The sequence below is a fragment of the Ciconia boyciana genome, chromosome 1 (genome assembly GCF_034638445.1).
Source record: "Ciconia boyciana chromosome 1, ASM3463844v1, whole genome shotgun sequence".
In the NCBI taxonomy this organism is placed as follows: domain Eukaryota; kingdom Metazoa; phylum Chordata; class Aves; order Ciconiiformes; family Ciconiidae; genus Ciconia; species Ciconia boyciana.
In genome coordinates this window covers 89,427,259-89,452,494 of record NC_132934.1, presented here as the reverse complement: position 1 = coordinate 89,452,494, position 25,236 = coordinate 89,427,259, and the positions used below count along the sequence as shown (strand labels likewise).

The following is a 25,236-nucleotide window of genomic DNA, read 5'->3' as shown; positions in this document are numbered from 1 at the left end:
ATTGTCTCATGCTTTGCATGACATAGTTATTAATATACATAGCAGCCAGATTTTCGTTAACATTTTTGCAGCACAACACTGTTGGTTCCTGGTTTTGTCCTCGGTTATAAACCTGAGTTTTTTGCAGTGAGCTGCTGAAACAATTCTCCCCTTCTGGCCATGCTCCCCCCCCCCCCCCCCCTTTTTTTTTTAACTCAAGTGCAGTATTTTCTACCTGTCTCTACTGAATTTCATAATACTTATTCCAAGCATTTCTCCATTTGGAATTGCAATCCTGTCTCCCAAAGCATTTGTAACCCCTTCTGCCCTCTAACCTGTGAACTAAATTCACAGAATTCACAGAATTTAGTTATCTGCCAGTCACTAGAAAATATTAACTGTCATCAGGGCCTCACTTCATAGGGCTATCCCAGCTGATACTGAATTATTGATACCTACTCACTGAGAATATTTTTCATTTGTGCATCCTCCTTATTGTCAATTCACCTTTAGCCTTTCTCCTTGGTTTGCTTATGAAGATGTTTTGCAGGACAGTCCAGCATCAGACTGCATGGTATCTAATAGCAGTCACTTCCAAGAGATTACCAGGAAGACAAAGCCAAGATCCTTCACAGTGGTGCTTGGTGGGAGGACAAGAGGTGATGGGTATAAATCGAAACAAGAGGTTCCAACCCGATATAAGACCTTTTCACCATGAGGATGGTCAAGCAAGTGCAGCAGGTTGCCCAGTGAGGTTGTGCAGTCTCCATCCTTGGAAGATTTCAAGACATGACTGGATAAAGACATGAGTAGTCAGGTCTGATTGCCCTGGTTTGAGCAGGAGGCTGGACTGGAGACCTGCTAAGGTCCCCTCTATGTTTCTACTCTTTCTCAGATCCCTCAGAGCTTCTCTTCTTGCCCTTTGTGTTTGTCCTTCTGAGATTTTGACAATTCTTCATATTGCAGAGACTGCTTTCAACAGTCCCCTGTTTTCTGTGGGGTAATCATCATCAGATCTTGCTGACAGTATATCAAAGATGTGTAGCTCATTTTACTAGCTATACAAAGCTTTAGGCTCCACCTGATTTCTTTCTAAGTCTCTATTACAATTTGACATCAGTTTCCACATATGTCATTGTCCACCTGCAGTTTGCTGGTGATAGTGGTGCTTCTTGGCAGTGGCATAGCCACAGTGACACTGTAATTGTCACCTCCTGTACTGTACTGCTGTACATGAAAGTGAGTGTGAAGGCAGTGAGCAGGGCCATGCAGTTACAAAAAGAACGTCCTCACTGCCTTATGACTTTATCAAGCCTGTGCTCATGTCCTTCCCATGGCTCCCAGATAGCTTCCCGTGCTGATGTAACATCTTGGTGCTCCTCTTCAAAGGAAGTTAACGAATCAAGTCCATGCTACACAAGGGATGTCATAGGTTGAGACTAACTGGCACAACAGCACAGCTCGCTTGGGGCAGTGTCTGTCTGTGAATGTTGTATAGGTTTAACTTTCAGAGGTGAACTGAAGTGATCAAAAAAGCTTTTATGTTGAAATTTTGCACGGGCCTCAGTAAATGCAGGGATGCATTCATCAGTAAATGGTCATCACATACATCACCTCCCCCTAGTTCTCCTACCACCTTGGACCATTTAATGTTACCAAATTTGCCCAAAGAACTGAAAAACCAGCAGGCACTCCCTGTCTGCTGGAGGAGAACAGGCAGTTGCCTGCCCCTATGGTGAAGAAGCAATTTTTCTTTCCTCTGATCCTGCATTTATCCATCTGTTTCCTATCCACTGTGATGCGCAGGGGCACGCAACTGGTTGTTCCCCCCTCACCCCTTGCCACTGCCTCACAGCACTACATTTCCAGGGGGAAGGGTGCCGTTCCTGCCACGCTTGCCGCACTGGAGGGAGCGATGACTGGTTAAAAATAAATTTGGGAGCAGATGGCAAGGCAGATTATTGTTCATCCTAGGGCGATGATGATGATGTGCCAGCTAACTGCTGGTTGTCTATCAGAATTAATCAGGAGCTGTTGTGGCACATGATCAAGTGAAGCCACTGCTCCCCCTGGGGAAAGGGAAGGAAGAGTAGAGAAGCAGCTCTGTAAAATGAGTTATCAGAGAAGCACTTGTTTTTAAAGATATGAGAAGTTTATGAGGGAGAAAAGACTATATAAAAAGAAAAACAGGAGTGTTTTTAGGTTTGGGTTTTTTTTTTTTAATGTATTCACACTCTTTTATATATCTGCAGGTATGCCTAGCTCCTAAAAAGCAACTGGGAAAACTTGGTCACTTTCTCCTTGCTTTTGTCTCAGTGGAATTGTAGATCATCAGAAATAAAAACACTTAAGAGGTTTATAGGACCTTTACGAGTGCTATCTATACGGATAGTATGAAACATTGCCCATGGATGCACCTGGTTTGGATTTGTCATCTGTGTCAGAGGAAAGGACTTGATGCTTGCTGTGCTCAAAACACTTCACAAACATTAATTCTCTATACACTCACAAAATGGGCTAGGTGAAAGCTGTCTCAACCCATTGATCTGAAAGGCAGTATCAGAGGTACAACTCTGGAGTTTTGATGCTTTAGCAATCTGAAGGGTAGTTTATCCATGTTACCTTTGTTATTTTTTTTTTTTCCTGTTTGACTAAAGAGGTTAATGAAATGGTGTAAGAATTAGCAGATGTTTTGTTTGATCAAATTAAGAAATAAAATAGGGAGTACATGTTTGGTTATTGTTTTGTAATGGAAATCAACAGTAAAGGTTGATTGCTTAGTCCACTTACATAAACTGTCAGTCTATTTTGTTAGCCTAGTAACATTTGTTAAACTAAATTTCTTATTTTGTGTCTTCACCTTCTATTGTCCAGGCTATCTGTCATGGCATCTCTTTTCAGTGTACATCCAGTCTGATGTCCAAAGATACATTTTGCTGGGGTGTAATTTATGGAAAACTTATGTTTTTGTTTCAGAAGACATTTCAGGTGATACATTAAATAGTTTTTATCTAAGGCTGTCAGGTCTGTACAGTCTGCCTTAAATAGCACATTCTCCACAAACATACATTGTAAAATACAAAAGGTGGGATGAAATTTGCTATTTCTTCACAATTTTTAACTGGTCTTTTTTTCTTTTATACTTTCTTTTTAAATGGTAGTACTGTTTTAGGTTGCTTAAGAGGTATTTCCTGTGCAAAAAAATCTGAGGGCTCTGCATGTAACAGTGAGTGGACGACAAGGCAAGGCTGAATTAAGCTTCTTCACCTCTTATTTTTCAAGTGATCTAAATTGAGATGTTAGCAGTAAGAAGAAATTAACTTACAGCAGAATAAGATAGAATGACATAAAGAGAGGTGGTCCCTGTGGGCTCTCAAAATTTGCAGCTGTCACAGAGGCTTTTTATTGCTTTGTCTGGCATTACTATAAGCTTCATCAATATCTCTCTTTAACAGTTCCATGAGTGAGATAGCAAATGACTAGTGTGTTATCTGCAACAGCAGTAATCTTTAGGTCAGAAACACTGTTAAAATACTCCTGATACTAAGTCGTCCTTTTCTCTTTTTGGTGTTGCAAATGATGAGAAATAAATTACTGGCTTATTTCTTGTTATGCATAGGTCAGGCTGAACTGGAAAACTAGTTTCGCTGGCTTTGTTTCTGATCAGTTCTCCTGTGTGCCACTGCAGGAAGGTCAGACTCTTAGTATTTTGCATCTCTAGCACCTGAAATGTCCTGTCTTACTTATTTTTTTTAATAAGTTAAATAATCTTGGGAACCAGTTTATTTCATTGTCCTTGCCCTTCCAAACAGCTTCTTTTGGCATGCAAGTTGATGGAGTGAGAGGATGGTTTAAAGAAAGTTACGTGCACATGGGATGGCTTGCTCTTTAAATCTTTTTAAGTGGTTGGATGCTGGTAAGATGGGGTTATGTAGAAAACCTGCAGTGCAGGGCTGCCTGGCTCCATTGGTGAGTGTTACTTAGTTTTACCGTGAAACCTGTGAGGAGAGACTGCAGTACAGAAGGCAAAAATTGCCCTTAGCTGTAGAAGATATTTTTCCTCTAAAAAGAGCAGTGATTGAAAACAGCACCTCCTTTCCAAGCAGGTAGTAGAGGTGAGAGTGTTGGGAATTTGGTCTTTGAAGGGTTGTTAGCAGAAATCTTGTTTTTTAACATGTGCCCGTGGCACTTGTGACTGTCTCACTAGGCCATGCTGTCGTTTTAGTCCCCCTCACCTACATAGGTCCATGTGGTTCTCATTGCACAAGTCAAAAGAAAAGGGATAGATAAGGTCATTCTCTGGGAAGGTGAAAAATAAATCTCCCCCATTGCTTCTTTCTCTGAGGTAGCATGGGAGAGAGCTACCCAGACCTCAGTCCTGGCTTCACAAGAGATCCTGACCAGTATCATGGGCAAGGATTTGAGCAGCCTCAGCAGTTTCTCCTGCACGTTTCACCTAGTGCCCTGTGCTTCACCCCCTAATTTATTTTTCCAATGTTTTTGTAGGCCTCGTGTGTGTTAGCTTCCCTTTCTGTTCCAGGTTACCTCCTGGCATCTGTGCGATTCTGCCACTTAGAAACGGCCAACTTTTTTCTCTCCACAGCAATTCTGGCACCTTCCTGCAGTTTGGAGCTCAGCTCAGTCCCAAGGAGCCTCTCTTTCCATTTGCTCTCTTTTCTACTTAATGAGAAAATGGGGTCCTTCCTGCCAGCCACTGCCCCAGCCACGAAGTGCTGCCCAAGCTTTCAGTGCTGCCCCCATCACTCTATTGGCTCCAAATGACAGAGAGGGAAGGAGGGCGGTCAGGCACCATGTACCATCTTTGGAGGAAGCTTTGCCATTGCACTTCTTTTGACTTCCCTTCGCTCCATTCTGTCAGCTCTGGCCACAGTACTGAGCACCAGGTTATATATAGGGAGTCCTGCAGGTGGGATCTGGCTTGACTGTAATCCTTTCCCAGCCATGAGACGTGGCCCTTCATGCAGCATTACTTGGACCGGTTTGGGGTGTCTCATTTGACATGCCCGGTTTTCACAAGGAAGGGGGGAAAGATATTTACTTTGAGAGTAAAGAAAGAAGAACTTGCGCATGAAGGAGTTTTTAAAAGGCATAGCATTAAGAAGAAAAGAGAACAGAGGGTGGCATGACTATCCAGAAGAATATCTAAAGGTACAAAAAAGTATACATTGATACTCCGGTTTACTTGATGGCAGGTAACAAGTGAGGCTTCATGTGATAAAATGTGGAAAATATGAAAAGAATCAACAGATTTATAAAAATACTGTGTAAGGCAGCAGTTAAAAGGTGGGACTTCCAGGCAAAGGGTATGTGCACAAGTCTCAAGGGGCTGAGAATAGCTGAGAATACAAGCATGGCTGAGAATACGAGTTAGTTGAGTAGAAAATGCTAGCTTGCATCATCCTTCATATTCCCAGCAAAAAGTGCATTGCAAAAAGTCAACTGGAGGGCAACACCCATTTTTATCACATACTATTGTATATCTTTGCAGTGCTGGGGCACCTTTCAAAAACTGCGGGCTAGGAGCATGATCTCTTACACCAGTGAATAGCTGGCAAGTGTTGCCAATGAGCTGTTCCAGACCTTCAGCGAGGAGGGTAATGTGACATCTCTTCTGATAACAGACTGTCTTTGTTCTTAAGTAACCAGCATCTGAAAAACCTACTTTGTTCATTGTGAAGGGCCTCCAAAGCCTCTCAGAAAACAAAAAGGGAAAAGTAGACTGAAGAGCAGCTTGTCCTCTTGGTGTTGGCCCATCGTGCGACACCATTGAAAATAAGGCTGGAAACAACACGCTGGCTTGGAGCTTGCTGCCTTGCTTCCTCTTTCTTGCCATTGCCAGCTGCTGCCATCCCAAAGCCTGCCACTGCTTGAAGCACTGGTATGGAAGCGCATGCTTCTGTATTGGCCCCATTAGCCTTTCAAATACTACCCTGGGACAATGGTTTAAGGATTCCGTTCTTGCTCTTTGTTCTTAAATAGATTTATTGTGTGTACATGAGCAGATTTGCATGAAATGCAAAGTCTCAGCATCCATGGCATGTTCCTTTGGGTACCCTTCTTTTGAACTGGAGTTTATCATAATGAGGAGAAAATGACATTTTTAAATTTTTTTATTAATCTGTATTGTTCTCTTTTGGCGGCCCTAGTAGCTTTGTGGAGGAAGCTCATGCAGTAGGGAATTTTTCTTGCCACACATTAAGAGCATTTGGAAGTAAAGGGTTTCAGTTGTTGGTATTTCTGAGCCTCCTTCTATTGAATTTGAAGCCCTTTTTGACTACAAGTAGCATAATAGGTGTGCCGGAGTTGTAAATCTCTCTCCTCAGGGAATCTGTTGTATATTACTAAAGGGATTTGGTAGTGACAGTGAACATGGAAGGACAGATCTCTTCCAAAAAATCAGACGTGCTGGTGTGGTTTAACAAATGGATCTCAGGCAGGGGAATTATTTCATGTTTGCTATTGCCTGTAACAGGGGGATCTGGAGCGAGTCTGAATGCTTTTCTACTTCTGTTTCCCTGTCCCTAAATGCTTGAGATTTTTAGGGAAGAAAAACACTGTCCTTTTGTATTCAAAGGCGTTGCCAAAGGTGTCTCATCTCAGCAATTCCTACTTTTATTGTTAACAGCAGGGTTCATTTTGTGCCGAGAGGGTCCAGAACAAGTGCTGGACACTGTTCTTGGCCATCTGTACTAAACATTCCAGCACCCCATTTTTCCAAATCATGCCTAGGATAATGTAACTGCCTGAGTAAAATCTGCTCTGCAGCTTAACAGAGAGACCTTCTGTTTCCAGGACTGCCAGTCCCTCAATTTTTATACATTTGCACGCTGCTCTCAGGGAGAATAAATAATACATGAACATATGTCCCTGCTAAGTGAAATTTCCTTCTGATTATAGTAAGACCCTGGTTAATGGCAATTATAAAATATTTCTTTCACCTTTTGCTAATCATGCTGTGTGTTTAAGAGTATGCCTTCATTCCTTTTTTTTGTTATAAGTTGCTATCTTGTTTTTATTTTGTTGAACAAATTGTTTTGATCATTTTTCATATGTTGGCGAGTTGCAGTTTTGAACCCTCTTGAACTCGTTTCTGGCAGAATTACCTCATCTGAATCAGAAATAGTGCTACTGTATAAGTGCCCTTAAATGCTGTGTCTGCTACATCTATATTACAATAATAGAAGCTTTGAAAAGAAAACTGATTTACATTAATCCCAAATTAAATGTTTACTCTCTGTTCAATACCTGGTGGGCAATTCAATACTGTGAATCTATATTAAACAAGAAAAATGTTTAAGAAGCATTATTAAGGCTCAAAATCAGGTACTCAAAAGTCAGAGCTTTATCTTGGTGTGCATGTATTATGAAATGGTGTTGAATTGTATGATCAAATACTGGTTTTTGCACTTAGTGAATTCATAGAATAAACCTTTTTTGAAGGCTTATTTGGAGGGTAGAAGTATATAAGGCTCCTTACCAACCCTGTTATATGTGTGGGCTAGACAGTTGAATGCTGCCGCTGAACTGTATTTTGTCCTCCTGCCTCCACCGTAAAGTCCCGTATCATGTTGAACAGGTCAGTGAAAACAAGCTGTTTGCAGGTGAATGATCCTTGCTTGTTCTCTAATTCACAGAAAACTGTCTTAAAACCTTATGGTCTGATACTGAGAAGTATCGATCTCATAGCTGTTGACTCAGTAGGATTTGTACTAGAATATGTATGTACCTGGGAGAAACTGGGTCTAGATTTAGGGCAGTAAAGTTAAAAGGAATTTCTTTTTTCCTTCATTTTAGGTTCTTGATCTCATTTGTAAACTGTAGATAACACAGCTTTCTTAGGAATTCAGATTCCATAGAAAAATTCATAAAGAGATTAAAATCTCTCTTCAGATAACAGTATTAGTTACATTATTTGTTCCTAGCCCCATTTCTAGCTGAACTGCTGTGCTTGACATTTTATAAATGCGCAGTCCACAAGCTTCCTTACTCATCTGAGGCAGAATTGTGATATAAAAGATGTTTTAGCAAATTTCAGTCTAGGATCCGATAATAGGATGCGTCAGGCAGCCTTTAGTATTGGTTGTTGCTATCCTTCCTGCCCGTAATCCTAATTGTGCATACCTGGTAGTACCTCTTCAGGAAAGGCAGAGAGGGATGGAGGAGATGCTGTACTTTCTTAGCCTGTTAGGAAGAGAGCTGTCAGTTCTGGGGGCAGGATGCTGTATTTAGTAGTTAATGTCTGCTCAGGCCTCACCTGGCAAGTGTCACGATTTGGTTGCAGTGCAGTTCGCAGGGGTGCTGCGTACTCAGCTTCAAACTACAGCCACTGCACTGACTGTCTCCTCTAGGCAGCGTTGTCCTCTGTACTTTTTAGTTCTCTGCTTTCAGATATCACCCGCATGTTCTGGACTTGCTCTGTCACCGTCTCTGCCCAGTATTATGTATCTCAGTTGCAATATACTTTATCTTCTCTATAGTTAGAAATTTTAAAGTGAGCCTTTTCAGACTGTTGGGATGAAGCCTGATGCATTTTGGGTTTCAATGGCAAAGCTGGATGTTTTATTCCAGAAGTGGGGTTAGCAAATCTTCCCAAAAGATTTGTTTGTTCTTGTACCGTAAGAAGCTCTGACAACAGCATCTGCTCTGGATTATCCCAAACAAGACTAATATAAAAACACACACTTTCTCTGTCACGTTTCAAGATAGAGTACTGCAGTGAGCCCTGGGCTGTGGAGTGTCGTCAAGAGCTTGAGATCCAGTGGACCATGAAACCTGTCTCAGAAGGATGAGATGTGGCATTATGTTTTATGTAACACACTGTGCTCTGTAATTGGCTCTTTTAATGCATGTGTAGAAACACTGAATTACTTGCAAGAGAGAATGGTATTACTGTGGTGTTCAGGAGACAGATTTTATTGGTGGGTTTCTCTATTTTTTGCCTAAAGCAACTGGGTTTTTGGAAGTCAAATGTGAATACAAATGTACTTAGGACTATAGGTCTCCAATACAGGAAGCAAAGAGAGATGAGGCCAGGGAAGGCTACCCGATAAAATCGACAGGAGACTCATCTTTCCTTGGGGCAGGAGTGCGTTTCCCACTTAGGCACACTGGGTTGATTTCTCGTTGAGATGATAAGGACAGTTTAATGAGGGCTGAGAAGTCTGTCTAAGTCTGGGAATATCTAAACATCAACAGCTCCTACAGTCTAATCTGCATTATCATTAATCCACTTAACAATCAACTGTTTTAACAATTAGCTCTGTTACTAGCTTGGTCCATTAAGGTCATTAAAACTCTCTTTGCTTCAATTTAACCCCTCAGGTTGCTACTTCTAGTAGGTAAGTATCCTTATATCCTAATGTGGAGTATGTTATGGTAACTAATGATCCAGGTCTGTTGTAGCCGCTCGGCCTACTATTTGTGTCTTTAATGATTCAGGAGAGAAATGCCTTTAGGTACAGTCGTAAACAGTCCTCTAAATCTTGAAAATCAATGAGAAATGAAAGGAAGTTAATTATAATTTGTACTGACAGCACTGCCTATTACTTAGGTTGCTAAGTATTTCCATTACATGAGCTTGGATTGTTTGTGGAAGGCGGGCGTAGGAATTGCTCTGTGTTTTTTGTTCTGTTCAAAACTTTGACAAACATTTACTTTATGCTGAGTTTTTCCCATTCTATGCATCCAACTAAGTTTAAATTGCTTAGGAAAATTTAATCAAAAAGCAGTTTGGCTGTTTTGAAGAATGGGCTGGTGAGAAAATGGAAGAAGAGACCAGAGAAATGCATATTCCTTTGCCTGTGTTATATTGTTCTGAATGACAGGTTGTGCTGTGAAAAGATCTTCCATCTCTCTGGCTTGAAACAGGAAAGTAATCTGATGACCAGGGCTCAAATTAAGAAGCAGAATTAGCTGATCAAAGAGCGTGGGGCAGAGAGGCATGGGAGTGGGGAGAGGCTGAGATTGGAAAAAGCAGCCCAGGAAAAGAAGGATGGACAGGGAAGTCTGAGAAGTGAGAGAAGCCCAGGCTGAGAAAGCAGGACTGGATAGACCAGGACTTGCTAGCAAGGAGAATAGGATCATCAGAGTGGGGAAAAGCTGGGAACTGGGGTAGGAGCAGGTGGGAAGAGCCGGGTAGGAAACCTCAGGCTTGGGGCTAGCAGGTAGGATAGCAGGTTCCCACAGAACACATCTCTTCTGAGAAGCTAGAGCAGGACCCCGAGGTGTTTTCTTCTCATCCTCCCTTTGTTGCCAGGAAGCATGCTGGCAAGGCATCCTGCTCGCCCTGCAGCTGATCCACACAGCACTGGCAGGTTGTCACCTTCTCCGTTATTTCATTCAGTCAAATGGCAGAGGCCTGTGCAGAACTGAGGGCTCCAGGTCTGCAGATTAACCATATGGCTGTCGGCACAACATTGCATGGCAGGAGACATTGGTCCGGCTTCCCGTTGGTAGGAACCTAGGAAACTCCTTTCCTCAAGGTCTTAATACTCTCTTTTTAACATCAAATGAAGCACTCAGGGTTAGAGAGTGATGAAGTTTCAGTTGCTTCTGTATCCTGTAACTTTTTCTCTGCTACATAATTTTTTTTTTTCCCCCACAAAACATGTGCTTTGCTCAGTGAGAGAGATGAGCTGTGCGCTTATAATGCACTTTTTGTCTTGCTTGCTGCAGAAGAAGGAAAAAAGTGCAGTGTGAGAGTCAGGGAATTACTTGAAGAAAATGGCTGGAGTAGCCACAGGAACATGATCTGATTGTCCAGGCCAGCTCAGTTTCTGTGTGGTGTTGGACTAGTCATTTTGAGCTAAACTTTTCAAAGGCTATCATTAGCTGTTGTACCTAACTTGTTTGAGGTGCCCGATTCTAGAGCCTGGAAGAAAATTGCTAAAAATACTGCACGCTCTTCGCTGAAACAGAAGTTTCAGGAAAGCATTTCTTAGGCATCTCAAATCAAGTACTGCTCAAATCAGCAGATACTTCTGAAATTGTGCCATCTGTGCCTTAGCTCACTCTCCATGTAATGGTAATAATGCTACTTCTAAAAGAAGGTTGTGGGAGATTTTGAAAATAAATTAGCTTAATGTTTTGTGATGCAGTCAAGAATAAAGAATTGGATGAGGATGAAGACTGGAGGAATAAAAAGGAGCTGAAAGATTATAGTATAAACTACAGTGTCATGCACCTAGCATCTAATGCAAATGTTTCCTGTAAACGTGGAGCTCATCAACTGGGAACTACAAAGGAGGAAGAAAGGTCTGGGAGCATTGCTAGATCTTGTGATAATTGAGGCAGCACTTTCATGATCTGTTACACTGTGATCCTAAAATGTCTCAGTGGCTATCAGAGAAGCACTAATGCCATTGGGCTGTTGAGAAGACTCATCTGGACACTTGCAGCTTTACAGCAGAAAGATGAGAGCAAACTGGAGAAAGTGCCCAATGAGGCTGATAGCGTGGACAGAGGAATGGGTAGCCAGTTTTAAAAGGCAAAGAAAAATGTGTGGCTTATTGAGCCTTGCAAAATGAAGATGGAGGGATGAGTAAGACAGCAGTTTGTAAATATACCTGAAGGATTAACAGCAAGATGGAAGCTAGCTGAGCTGAGGGTACAGTTTTTGGCACAACAGTAAATAGGTTTGAAATTAATGGGAATGAGTTTAGGTTGAAAATTAAATAGTTTGTAAGTATCAGAGTAGTGAGAGTCTGAGGCAGGATCCCAAAGGACAGGGTGGAAGGAAGACACTTTCTTGGGCTGGAGATGAGGCTTGAACACGTTTGAGAAGGGTGTGAGCAGGACCTGGGCTCAGACTCAGGAGGTTGTAGCTAGTTAAATGCGTTAATTATAGCAGATGCAGCATGCATGCTTGGATATCGTGCATGCAGTGCACACGGGCAGTTGACCTTTTCCTTCTCTCAGGTAAAATTAAGTCATTAGGAATTATCTCCAAATATTCTGGCCCTATACTTCAGAGCTTGAGCCGCTTTAATCTTAGTATGCCTTGGGGAGCCAGATTATCAGCATATCTGCCTTGGATAGTCTGGGAGCAGATGAGGAGATCTCTTTCAGATGTCTGGTTTTTAATGTGCAGCCAGAGAGGTCTGTTGAGTGCCTGAGCATGTGTGGAAAGGAGGGGATGTTTTCACTCTCCATTAGCATTTCCAAGATGCAGGAAAGCCTCATGTCTGTTAACTCCAGGATGTCTACTTGTCCTGGTTTATGCAGTGTATTTGAATGGAAAACTATCAGTTGTGTAAGGGCTGAAGGAAGAAATACATTGTTGGAGTGGAACATAGCCATTCTCAGCCTTTGGCTGGCCTCCACTTCATGTTTGTCATATGCAATTCATATCTGTAAGGAACATGTGTCACTGCTGATGTGATGTGCTGTGTGAAAAAAGCTCTGGTGACATTTTGTGACCTCTTAAAATCTGCGAAAGAGGTTTGCAACATATAAATGCCATCTGCCATGGCAAAGCAACTTCCCAGTTCTCTAATCACATATGCCTCTTGTGAAATGCTGCATCACCTCGAAAAAATCAGCATATTAATAGAGGAAGCTTGTCATTTCACTCATTCCCAGACTCTTTATATAATTCATCTATTAACTTTTTTTTTTGCTTATTAAGAACCCTGAGGGGTGGAAGTTGCAGCAAATCCATGATAGCTTTAGGAGTTCCGTTTCATTAGAGCTGTATTTACTTTCTGATTTTTTGGTACTCTGAATTGGAACCATTCTCCCTACGATCTTAATCTTTTGCAAATACTCATGGGGTTCACAGATGGAAGCGTGAAAAGTCTGAGCTGTCTCAGGAACGTCTAACAGGACTTTTGGGGAGGGTGTAAAAAGAGGAGAGTTTTCCTCATTAACCTGTGTTTGTTCACTTAGTCCATTATGGGAACTGAGATGTGCTAATTATTTTAAATGGATTCAACTTGTTTGCCATTTTGTCACGCCGGTAGCCTCAGATGTGGGATAAGGAGACCAAACTTGGGCTTCAATTTTTGCTGGGCTGACAGCTTATATAATGTATAATTTTTGAATCAGTAGGGGCAATTTTTACAGCCTGAAAAAATAAGCAGAGTGTTTCATGCTTGGATGGGAGAGAAGAGCACTTTATCTACTTATCCTTTACTTTGCATACTGCTGTTGTTGGGTGCTCTCACTTTTACATGTAGATAAGACAAAGTTTCTAAGCAGAGTTTATTGCAGGAAAGGTATACGTATTACAGGCCACATGTACAACACACTCACAGTAATGATGAGCAAAAGCTACTTCAGATGGTGCCGAGGTAGAAAACTGCATCTCTACAGACTGTGGTGAGAGGCAACAGATCTACCTCCTGTCAGAAACAGTGCTTTTGTGTGTTTTCCAAGAAGCGTGCGAGCATTGTCTAGCCCTCACACCCATCAGTGAAGAAGTTAGGTCTGTTTTTATCGCGTCTTACAGGCAGAGAAAGAGGTACACTGAAAAATGAAGTGACAAGACTACCAAATCTGTGTGAGCAGCAAAACAAGATACCAGAAGCCCTGGCTTGCCAGCCTGTCTCATTACATCATGCCCGTGTGCCCTGGGCAAACCCCATTCTTTCAGCTGTGTTAGTAAATAGCATCGGTGATATAGCAGGCTTCAATACTGATTCTAATACTGGTTTTTAGACATAAGCTTATCATTTCCCTGATATGACCTATCCTCAGGCTCCCTATTAGTAAAAAGATCTTTTCCTTTCTTCATTGGGGTATTGAGAGATGATGCTAGATGTGTATAGGTGTCACAGAATGGATAAATTAAAAATCACACAGTGACAAGAGAAATTGAAGCCTGTGAACATTGCTCTGGATGTAAGCGTTCTGAGGAGGCAGAAGTATGTTCTCAGTCCAGCACTTGCGAGGGTAAGTCATTACACTCTGCTGCTCCCCTCGTAGTGGACCATATGGTAAGGTCCTGCTGTGCATGTACTGCCCTAAGGGTCCTACTCGCAGATGGAGCGATGAAACTGAAAAGCCTGCTGTGCAGGAGTTCAGTAGGTTTTTTGTAACTGCATTGCCATGCAACCATTTCAGTTGCCTTTAAATTTGACCTGTTTTTATAGATCCTGATGAGGTCTGTAAAACAAGCTTATTCTCAATTGCCATTCGTACAATTCTTATCTTGCCATTCTTAATTTCAAGAAGCTAATATGGGGGTTAGGTGGGATAAATTTTTGCATTTGGTGCTCTGCAGTAATGGCTATTTTGCATGTTTTGGCCCTGAAACAGAAGGAGCAGCCATCTTTTTTGCATCAGTTGCAGAGTGAAAATGGTTATACTAGCAATTACTGCAGAGTGGTTGGTGCAGTGTAAAACTACACCCTGCTTCATTGTGAAATTAGCCTGTTCATGTGGCCTGGGAGATACCAGTGCAAGCACCTGAAACAGACAATATTTGAACTCCTAAGAGTATATTGTGAAGGTTTTTATCACAGCCCAGTCATAGCCGACATTTAAAATGTGCAGCAAGAAAGAGGGAGTGAGATTAGGAGATGTCTCAGTAGAGATACTGCAGCCCATCTGGGCTTTTCAGAGCGAGAAACTGTACCCAACTGGGTATCACTGGATGGCATCAAAATGCTTGCTTTGTGGTCTGCTTAAATAATAACCAGGTACGCTGTGTGTGGGAAGAGATTGTCAGGGGGAGAAAAGCTATTTAGCATCAAGCTAAGAAAACAGCAAAGCACTGCTGTTTAAAAGGCTGTATAAAGAGCTGGGCCTGTTGCTTTCCTTCCAATGCTTAGCAACTTTTTTCATTTTAGGAACTTTCCGCTGTACTTTCTGCGAGACTGAAGTGGAAGAAGATGAGTCGGCAATGCCCAAAAAGGATGCAAGGACTCTCGTGGCAAGATTTAATGAGCAGATTGAGCCCATCTATGCACTGCTTCGTGAGACTGAAGACGTTAACTTAGCCTATGAAATCCTCGAGCCAGAACCCACAGAGATTCCTGCCCTGAAGCAGAGGTGGGAACACGCCTGGTCTTCCCTCACTGTGCTGCTTCCTTGTAGTGTGTTTATCTGCTTTGTGAGGCTTTCCCAAACCTTGTGCAGCCTCTGGCTGCATTGAGGACTTACTTGTTCAGCAGCAACTATGCAAGCAACTGACAGATTCCCCAAGGAATGTGTGGTTTATAAGGAGGCAAAGGGCCGTAACCATTTTTTACTAAACAAGGCAGATGACTATTCTTTGGTCACCCTCCTGCATGTAGTTTTCTGTGGGGTGGGGTACTTGAATTACTTGCTGCTTGCTGTGCTGCAGCTGGTACGTATACCAAGCCGTTGCCCCAATATGTAAGAAATGCAAACTGCAGCTGTCTGGCAGACCTCTGAAGGTGCCATCTACACTGTCTTCTTTCTCCTACTTGTTACACACCTCTTCTTTTCGGGAGAAGACCATGTTACAGTCAAAAACTCTTTAAAATGTTCCTACCCATGGGAAATGACACTTTCTTTCAGAACATTCCTAGCTGTACAGAAACAGATGATGTTTAAATAATGCAGGATGTGGGGAACTGTCAGTTTTGTCAGCTGTGGTGAAATGTGATGCACTTCTCTGTGTTTAAAAAAAATTAATTAAACACACAGGCGGGGGAAAAATGTACCACGAGGGGAAGCATTCCCACAGTGCCTTGGGGTGCTTGGCTTTAGTTAATGGGAGAGCAAGCAGGATACTCTCTTTTTCTCTCAGGCTAACCTTGAGAGAGAATGTTCCTCATATATTCATGCTAGACAGTTTCTAATTAATAGAATAAAAAATTCTTTGTCTATTCATAGTCTTTTTCGAGCCAAGAAGGTAGCTCATTTTCCTCATCATTCTGATAGAAAAACAGAAGCAATATAGAGAGGGGAAGAGATTTTTTCCAAGGTCACTCAACGTGTCTTTGGTGATATGGGGAGTCTTTGAAGCCTTTATGCCCAAGCTGAATCACTGGCCTTTGCTTTAAAAACCCTTTTCTGTAGTTTGAGTAGTAGAACTGGGATAACCCCACCAAAAAGAGAGTCATTTCTGTCTTCCCCTTCTGTGCACAGGAAATTATCACAGCAGAATCCTGGTGCAGTCCCATGATTAAATAGCAGCACCCACTTACTTGACTCTTAAATACTTAAAAAACATTGTAAATGATTAATTACTTTGTACAAGGAATGACAAAATAAATAGGCAGCTTTTTAAATGCTTACTTGAACACAACTTGCTTCAGCACATACAATGATTTAATTATTTATTAATGCTTATTAATTCAAAGCAGCTAATTGCATGAAAGCACTGCTGTGAGGTTTTTTTTAAGTGCCAAACCCTGGGTTATTTATTCCCTCCATTTTTGTGGAGTCTTGAGTGTCTGAAATCATTGACAAAACTGACATTTGGTGATTCTGAAACAAACAGAAAAGGTCACGAAGTGCCTGCATTGTCTCTTTGCACCGACGCAGGCAACTTCATGTGTTTTCAGGAGAGTTACAGCTCTAAGCAGCCACACTGACACTGTATAACTGTCATTCACCTGCCGCGGGAAACTGGGCAGATCTTCATTTATATCTTTCTACGAGGCCATTAATTTTCTTAATCTTGGCAGAGCATGAATTAGCCCCACAGGTTTTGAAATAAGCCTGCTTTACCTAAGCCCTTCTCTGTGGTTTTCTAAAACAGATGGATTTTAATATCCCCTCCATTTTCTTATGTCAAAATGGCATGATTTTATATAACAATAATCTTCACAGAATTAATTTTTTGTGGTCATGCTATCAAGGACCATGGGTTGTCTGTTGTGAGGTTGAAGCTCTTAAGAGCAGCTAAGTGAAAAAGTGCTTTATTTCAAACACGGCACAAAAAGAGTTATCCCCCTTATGCAAGAAGTTTTCTTAATAGTCTGGGCAGGATTGAGATGCAAATTTCAAGTTGTTTCCCCATTGCTCAGTGTGGTTTCTGTGGGCTATACCTAAGCTATGTCAAGGATTATTTATGTTGCCTTTAAAGGCAGCTAACCACTCATTAAGGGATTTCCATCAGGGTAAAACAACCGATGGGGAACAGAGCAAATGTAGCCACATCTGGGCCACTGAACTGCCACAGTTTCTGGTTGCAGGATGGCCATGCAAACTCTAGACCTAGGTGGGGAAAAAGCAGATCTTGGATCTAAGAGAGAGATATTTAAGAGTGCACTCCCTTCATCTGCTCTGTGCTGCCCATAAGGCAACTCGCGCATCTGGCCTTTTGCTGGTGCCTGATCCATGGTGTTTAATCCTGTACTTTGGAACAGGGTTTCTGAACAGTAAGATCTCTTCTGGCAGTGAGGAGTATTCCCCTGGTCACGTAGTCTTGAGGGGCTGCTGACTCCTACCAACAGTGTTGCTGAAGATGCAGTCCCACAAACAAGGAAGTAAATTGAGACACATTTGCAAAGCTCACCAGGTCTGAAAGTAGACAGACAGTGTTTAGATGGTTCCACCTAAGTGTGGGACATTGCGGTAGAAGGCTTAAAGTAATTAGTACTGTAGGTGTCTCTTAAAGTTGTTACTTTCATTTTTGAAATGTTCCTGACGTCATGGAATAAGTGTTTTGCTGCTAAATGATACCGCGTAGGAAAAAAAATCCATTTCAGGCACACTTACAGGGACCTCTGTGCAAAAGTATTATTAGGCAGTTCCTGGCACTACTGAGTATTTAGCTGTCACGCTGCAGTCATGGGGAGGGAGAGCTTGGGGGAGAGCTGCATTGTGTATCTTGTGAGGAAAGTGGATTACATAAAATCGTCAGGGAAACGCTAGTTAGAGATTTCTATTGTGTGGGAAGCAGAGTGGTGCTTTTCACAGAACACGCGCCTGTCTTGGAGAGCTGAAAGGTACCAACACTTGAAATAACGCACTGGGAGGAAGGTCCCTCTGTGGTTCCTTAGGTTATATAAGCAATACATGTGCATGAGTCTTCTGCCCCAAAATTCAAGGCTGCTGTGAAGCTCTCCTAGCAGAACTGGCTGCAGTAGAGAACCGGTTAGTGTGTGGACACATGCTAACACAAATGCCGTGAAGTATTTTGCTAACAGACCCCAGCAAACTCACTATTTGGGAGGCTGTGAGTAGCCCTCAATCCAAACTGCGGCTGCACACACCAATATTTTTTATCTGGGGAACAGAGATGATCAACCTGCATATTTTCCCCTCACTGTTTACCCCTAAAAATCCAGCAGAATTAGCTCATCAAGCAGTGGTTAAGTCCTTGCAGAAAAAGTTGCATGTTGCTCAGGTCTTCTCCAACTGCAACCTTATTTTAAGCTTCTCGGTTGGAGGAAATGTCATTGGGTAGATAGCAGTGACTGAACCATGCTCACTGACAACTTCTGTCAACTCAGCTGGCAGCAGAGCAGGGACACTGTGAGTATCCTTGATGGATTTGCTCTGGACAAGAGGAGGAGTCCAGGCAGGTCTGTTACCTGTGAAACGCCTTAGGTACCACTGGCAGTCAGATGACTGAAATTATATGGTTGGGGGTGGGCGCAGTCTGCAGTGGATCTGTTTCTCTGAGAAGACGAAATATGATTTTTAAGTAGAGGAAGGGTCACGTTTGGCTTCCCCCACCCAGACAGCAGTGACTTTCCATTCAGTTGTTTTCCCTCATTAATGCATGTGTAGCAGCACAGGCCAGAGAGAGTATTTTAGGCTTATTGCCATCACTGTGCAGAAAATACTCCACCTGATGTCCTCTTTCCATCAGATCCAAGCAGGAATGTTTCTTTTCTCCATCAGTCTCCTGAGCTAGGAAGGAGCCTGGAGGAAAATGTGCTGGCTGCTACTCTCAGAAAATAAAGGAGGGCTAGGCTTTGACTGCCGTACCCTTCGCATCAGTCACTGCCTTTCTTTCTCCAGCTTTTTCACCATGAAGACAGCTCTGTCTTGTCTCCTCCCACACACCATCACCACACAAAGGCCTTTGCCCAGCCCTAGTCCTCTGGTTCAAAGGTGCCCTCTCATCTTTTCTTCTCTTCGGCCTGGACTCCCCAGTCCTCCCAAGGCTGTGTCTGTGGATAGTACAGATCTCCTGTGTAACGCAGGAGATGTGACTTACCATGGGCATTGTCAGTCACAATTCAAGCAAAGGTTGGAACTGTGTTTTTCATGGTGAGTTAACTCCTTCACGAGTCCTGTGATTAATAATGGTTCACAGATCTGAGCATGCTGGGTCTCTGGGCCTATCATCTGACTTATTTAAACTTTAGTGCTTTTTTTTATTGAAAAGGACAAAAAGAGACTTTTCCAAATACCAGATTACTGTTCAACTATGTTTTGCTGCTGTGACACTTATTTTCAGGGTATTCTGGGATTTTATGTTTGTTTTTATATGAGTGTATCAGCAGCTTCAGTGCTGTCTCTCCTTTTCAGTGTCTGTTGTGGAAGTTGCCATGGTCTCATGTAGGGTTTCCCATGAGAGACCCCCAAGTTCCCCAAACCAGCAAGCTGGTGTAGAAATTCCTGGCACCACATGTTAGAAATCAGAATGCAAGTTCTTGGTGCAGATCCTGGGAGATAACTAATCATTGTTTAAGTGTTGCAGTGCTGGCTGAGGAAGGGCTTGTTCTGAGTGCTCTGTTTTTATCTCTTTGACTTTTATGTAGCAAGGAGCGTGCTGCTGGTACTGGTTCAGGGACAGCAGCTGGCCTTGCAGGTGGACACCATCGGGAAGCATGGACTACAAAAGGACCATCATACGAGGACTTGTACACCCAGAACGTTGTCATCAGCATGGAGGACCAGGAGGATCTTAACCGGTCTGCAAGTGAAGGAAAGCCAGCCAGAGAGAGACCAATTTGGCTACGGGAGAGCACAGTGCAGGGGGCTTATGACCCTGATGAAATCAAAGATGGTAAGAAAATTCACAGAGCAGAAGTACTGCTCTGCTTATGTGATGCTCTTAGAGTGCTGTCAAAAATATGTTCCCCTGTGTGTGTACAGCTGCTGCTCCCTACACTCCAGATTTTGTCTGCTCCCCTCTGCTGCGCAAAGCACCTGTGTGTAGGTAGATGTAAAAAATCCTGGTTTATTAGATCCAGGATTGAAATCTAGGTCAGTAACGCTGAGTTACCCACAAAATTGTTTGTGCTTCTAAAATGTTAATTATCTGTTACGTCTTCTATCTTGAGAGTTCATTGCTTTCGGAGGAAGGTCTTTCAGTCTCATCTAGAAAGCTGCCCCCCTAATAGGTCACTGCTGAAAAATAACATTTATTAACATTCGGTCACTGTGAAGCCTACCAAATCTACCAGCAGTGTTTTTGTGCTCCCAGCCACCTCCTTGCCAATTGTTTTTCAAAATGTGTTTTATATGAAGAGTATGTCAGAAGTAAAGCTTCTGGAAGTACAGTAGGAAGGTCTGTCACCATGGCAGGTGAGTCTTTATTGCTTTCTGTTTGTCTCTCATTATCTTTGCTTTTATTTTCATTCATGTTGGGGTCAGGTTGTCCATAGACAATAGTCAAGATCTTGTAACCACTAGTAGAAACATTCTGCTTTGGTAAGTGTGCTATTTAAGCTTACACACTAAAAATAGGAAATAGAGACCTATGATTTTTACAAGAGTGAATCAATAGATGCAATCTTCCAAGTCATTTGAGGATTATAGAATGAAACTGTCGTTGCCCTAGGAAGAGAAGATGGCAAAAGGGAATCGCATGTGTAAGTGTGAGACCCTGGAACCAGTGCAGTGTTCAGGAGAGGAGTGGAGTATGTAGGTATAGCAGAACTGGATGTGAAATAATGGTCAGAAGATACCTAATGATCTTATTTGCATGTAATGCCTTTCAAGCATACTGATCCCAAAACTTTTTCCAAATAGATTAAACAAAGTGAGGTGATTGAAACAACCTCCTCCTGCAGTCTGTAGCAGGTGTTGTTCTCACCACGGTTACTCACCATGTTGTTAGTCATGGTGAGTTCTCGCCCCGTTTTTCTGCTAGACATTCAATTCACAATTCACCCGTAGTTTTAAATTGGCTCCTTGAGATGACTTTTGGTGTACACAGCGTAAATGTTTCTCAGGTGCCACTGAAGGACATGGAGGGGGAATATATCTCCTTACAGCATGACACCATCACTGCTTAACCTCCACCGCTACTGGAGATAGAAGAGAGGACTTGTGGAAATAGCTTGAAATTGCTGCTGCAACACATTTCTGTAGCTCTTGGATGGCATAAATAGGGAGGAAGGAAACTTGGGACTGTTGACAGAAAAGATTCACTGCTTGGATCTGGCAGGAACAGTTCTCGCAAGCAAGAGACAGCACTCCTGAGCCACAAAGTCAGACTTTGTGGAGCTACCCCAGGCTGTAGTCACTTCACAGCTCTCAATGTGATGAGCTACGATATTATCTCACAGAGATGCTCTCCAGTAGCCTCTTATGCTCTACAGTCACAAGCAACAAGCTGAGCACAAGGCTGCCAACACAACGCCTTCATTCTTCCTTTCTTTCAAGAATTTTGCCAGTGCATTAATAATAGTAGTTGCAGCCATCACCCATTACTACAGCTTCATTTATAATAAAAACATGAGTCCAATGACATTAGGGATGGGTCTTTTGGCCTTTATTTTACCCCAGGAAAGGAGTGACCACAAATTCCCCTGGCTTTTAGTGGTAAATGCAGAACTTACTTCCTTAGTTCACCTGTTTATCAGCATTTTTTTCATCTCAAGTTGAAAAAAGTAACCAGTGTATTTTGACGCTGGGGGAAAGGCTTGGGCGCCAACTGCCTGGATGTGGTGCTGAAACCATGAGGGTCCAGGTCTTGGAGAAGCAGGCAAGTGGCATTAATGTATGAAGGCAGAATGCGGTCACCTCAGGTCCAGCAATTGTTCATAGGCAGCGTCTTTAGGTGCAAGAGAGAAAGTTTGCCACGGAGAGTCTGTCCTACTTTTTAGGCCTTGTTTTTACATAAGGTTCTCTGTCTTTCATTTTTTGTTCTGGGTTTTTTTTCTTTTTTTTCCATACTGCCTGTAGGTTTATTGGTGCTGAGTGGACTCACAGTCCTCTCATCAAATGTCGGATTATGAGAAGTTTTCTGCAGAGTGCCACTTTTTGAAGAGAATTTCACCTTTTGAATTCATGAACTGCAGACACCCTGCCTACCCAAGCCATGTCAAACCCTCCCAGCTATTGTACAGACAAGCTTACCGAAAGAGGAGCACAGGCCATGTGTCTGTCAGCTGGGAAACTGCAGTCCCCTTCAAATAAGAGGTCCAGATAGGGAGCCAGAGAGACTGGCTGGGCTGCATTTCAGCTTGGAGAGCAGGAGCTGTTTTAACACAGCCTTCCACGCTGCACTGCACAGCTTGGCTGAAGGCTGTAAGCTGCATCTGCTTTGCGAGATAGATCCCGCCTGCTACCACCATGTTCCAGTAATGAGCTTTTCCCCTTCCTGCCTGGTAGGTGCACCTCTGAGCTTACCAGACACAGATACTTTGAATGTGGTTTTATAACACCTGGTTTCCACATACTCCCTGCCTGCCTGGATTCATCTGCTTCTCCCTCTTAATCCTAATAGATGGGGAGCTTGACAGGGCAGGCCCTGGTTTTGGGTCTGTGTTTATGGTCTGTGCCGGCAACATCCTGTGGTTTTGGTCATCACCACAAGTCCTCCAGGCTGTGCTCATACAACCTGGAAACAAAGGAACAAAAAGGAAACAGCCTGTGCTTCTTCACCTGTGAAACTGCACCGAGATACTTGCTGTATCTCTGACAAGTGTCATCATTAGGTGCATAGTCTGGGTATGTGGAAGCCCAGATTTAGGTCCCAAGGACTGCTTTCTGCTCCACGGTAAGGAAGTGCATCAGCCCAGCTGAGGGGCACCTGAGTTGGACACCTCCCTGGAGGGTCTTTTCAAGGTGCCTGCCCATCATATGTTTGTTGTTTTCTCTTGCAACATGCTCCTGGCCGAGGCTCCCAGCCCGGAGCCACAGTGACTCCAGGCCTCCCAGCTCCCAGGAAATGTCAATACTTGCTCTGCTGTTATGAGAAAAAACATAACTATCTCTGTCTTTTAAGGGTGGGGAGGAGCTGACATAGAGAAAGGATGTGACTTGGCCAAGCGTGCTGAGTGGCAGTAATTAACATGGGTCCAGAAAGCCTTCAGGGCTGTCACCCAGATCTCTGTGAGGAAAGGATCATTCCCTTGTGTCTCTTTGCAGGGGGCCGGGATCTGGATGCCTTCCAGGAGCGTGAGGAGGGCCGGGCAGCTCTGGATGATAATGAGGAGGTGATGCGTGCCCTGCTTATCCATGAGAAGAAGACACCTTCTGCTTCAACAGTCACTGTCGGAGGTGCTGCTCCTCTCTCTGGTGCCAACGCTAGTGACTCCGAGAGCGAGACAAGCGAGTCAGAGGAGGAATCCCCTCCCCGCCCTCCCGCCACAGCCACCACAACATATGGGCTGGAGGATGAGGAGGAGGATGAAGAGTTTGAGGTGGTGGCAGAGGACCCCACTGTCACAGTGGCTGGGCGTCCGCACTCTTACAGCCAAGTGAGCCAGCGCCCTGAGCTGGTGGCCCAGATGACGCCGGAAGAAAAAGAGGTTTACATAGCCATGGGGCGACGCATGTTTGAGGATATGTTTGATTAACTGCTTCCTGCCATGGCATTTTTTAAAAAGTGACTTTTTAAGCCAGAGACTCCCTAGTAAAACAGAAGACTGAAGTGCATCTTTCCTCCCCTGTGCACAGGGACACTCACACTCGGGACTGCTAATTTCAGGCATCTTGCCCACCAGAGGGATGGGGAGCAGGAAGGCTGCACGTGCCAAAACAGGTAGGGGAGGACAAGTCTCAGAAGTGAGGATGCTTGCAAGGTAAAAATCTGCTTCAGGGTGCCCTGCATAGGCACTACTTTAACCCTCTTCAAGGCCCCAGTAGCTGCCTCCCCCCATTTGCTTTGGGTTGATTTTTGTTGCAGATCCTAGTGAAGTCCACATCCCTGCCCTCAGAGGACGTAAGGGCTCCATAGTCTGGTCAGAGTGCTCTGCAGAGGAGGGTGTAAGTAACATTACAGCTGTCTGTGCTAAGGGAGGGGAGAGGAGAGGGAAACACTCATCCGCTGATGGCAGGCTTGGGCAGGGCTTGTGGCTGACCCCCTGCCAGCAGCCACTGGCCACCAGAGTGGCTATTTCTCAGCAGGCCTGTAGGTAGCAACCTTTTCTTGTTCCCATTTGTTCCTTACTAGGTCTCAGCCCCTCAAGGTCAGGTGTAACTTGAAACACGCAGAGTGAAAGCCTTGGCAAGCACACACAGTCACTCTTTGTCAGTGTAATGAAAGCCCTCCATAGATCTGAGCTGTCAGAGCGCTCTAACTTATCAGGAGATACCTTCATTTTCCAGTATTGCTGCCTGTTGCTTCTGCCTAGCCCTGTCCAAACTCCAGTGTTGCAGACGGTTTGTATTGGGTAGGGCCGCAGTCAGGCAGTGCCAGAGAAATAGCATAGCTAGTTTTTATTTGCAGTCTTACCAGGGCTGTATCATTTTAAGAGGAATTATGCAATTTTGAATTCTGCTTTGGCACACTCTTTTACCATAGAAAAACATTTATCAGTGCCTACAGAGCAATATCATATTTTTATTGTTTTTCTCTTTCAATTGAAAATGTTGTTTTTTAAAATTGTTGTGTTTTCCTATGCAGTACTACAATAAAACAAAATGATAGAAGAATTTTGTGTTCCAGAGGGTAGGGGCAGTATTACGTGTTGTTCCATTTACATGGGCAGCATGAATTTGCTGTTCACTGATACTGTAAATCTGTTTTATACTAACTATGCTTTCTATGTTCTGCTAACATTGTAATGCCTCCTTTGTGGTTTTATTTTCAGCTTCCTGATATTTTGAATCCCCTCTTTTTTAAAATAGTGTTTTAAATTTGCTTTTAAATCATTTTAAAGAGGAATAAATAAACAGAAACTTCTCCCCTTTGTCGTCTTCCAATTTGTCATGTGCCTAGTTGAGAATGTTGTTTGCTTATCATTTTGATTTACTCGATTCAAGAAAAAAAACAATTTGAGGCTCTCCCTTGAGGGAAGGACTATTTGAAATCCCACTGCATATTGTTTCTCTTCACCAGAGCTTCCTTGAATATCTCCTGGAATCTCCTGCACTTCCAGGAAGGATGTTTCATTACACTGGTGCTGTGGGAGGCCCTTTTTGATCAGCACTTCCATTCCTTTCCTCCTTCTTCAAGGGAAGCATAGG

The 25,236-nt window shown here is 43.2% G+C and overlaps 1 protein-coding gene across 4 annotated transcripts in view; it reads left to right on the top strand.

The window, feature by feature from the left end:
• The window catches only part of GTF2E1 (general transcription factor IIE subunit 1), a 55,290-nt gene extending 30,319 nt beyond the window's left edge, over positions 1-24,971 (top strand). For all 4 annotated transcript variants that reach the window (XM_072881312.1, XM_072881320.1, XM_072881329.1 and 1 more), the window contains 3 exons: positions 14,790-14,991; positions 19,632-19,879; positions 23,194-24,971. In XM_072881312.1, the coding sequence (XP_072737413.1) occupies positions 14,790-14,991; positions 19,632-19,879; positions 23,194-23,624 (881 nt within the window). In that variant the 3' untranslated portion in view covers positions 23,625-24,971. The remainder of the gene's footprint in view (positions 1-14,789; positions 14,992-19,631; positions 19,880-23,193) is intronic.
• Positions 24,972-25,236: the final 265 nt, after the last annotated feature.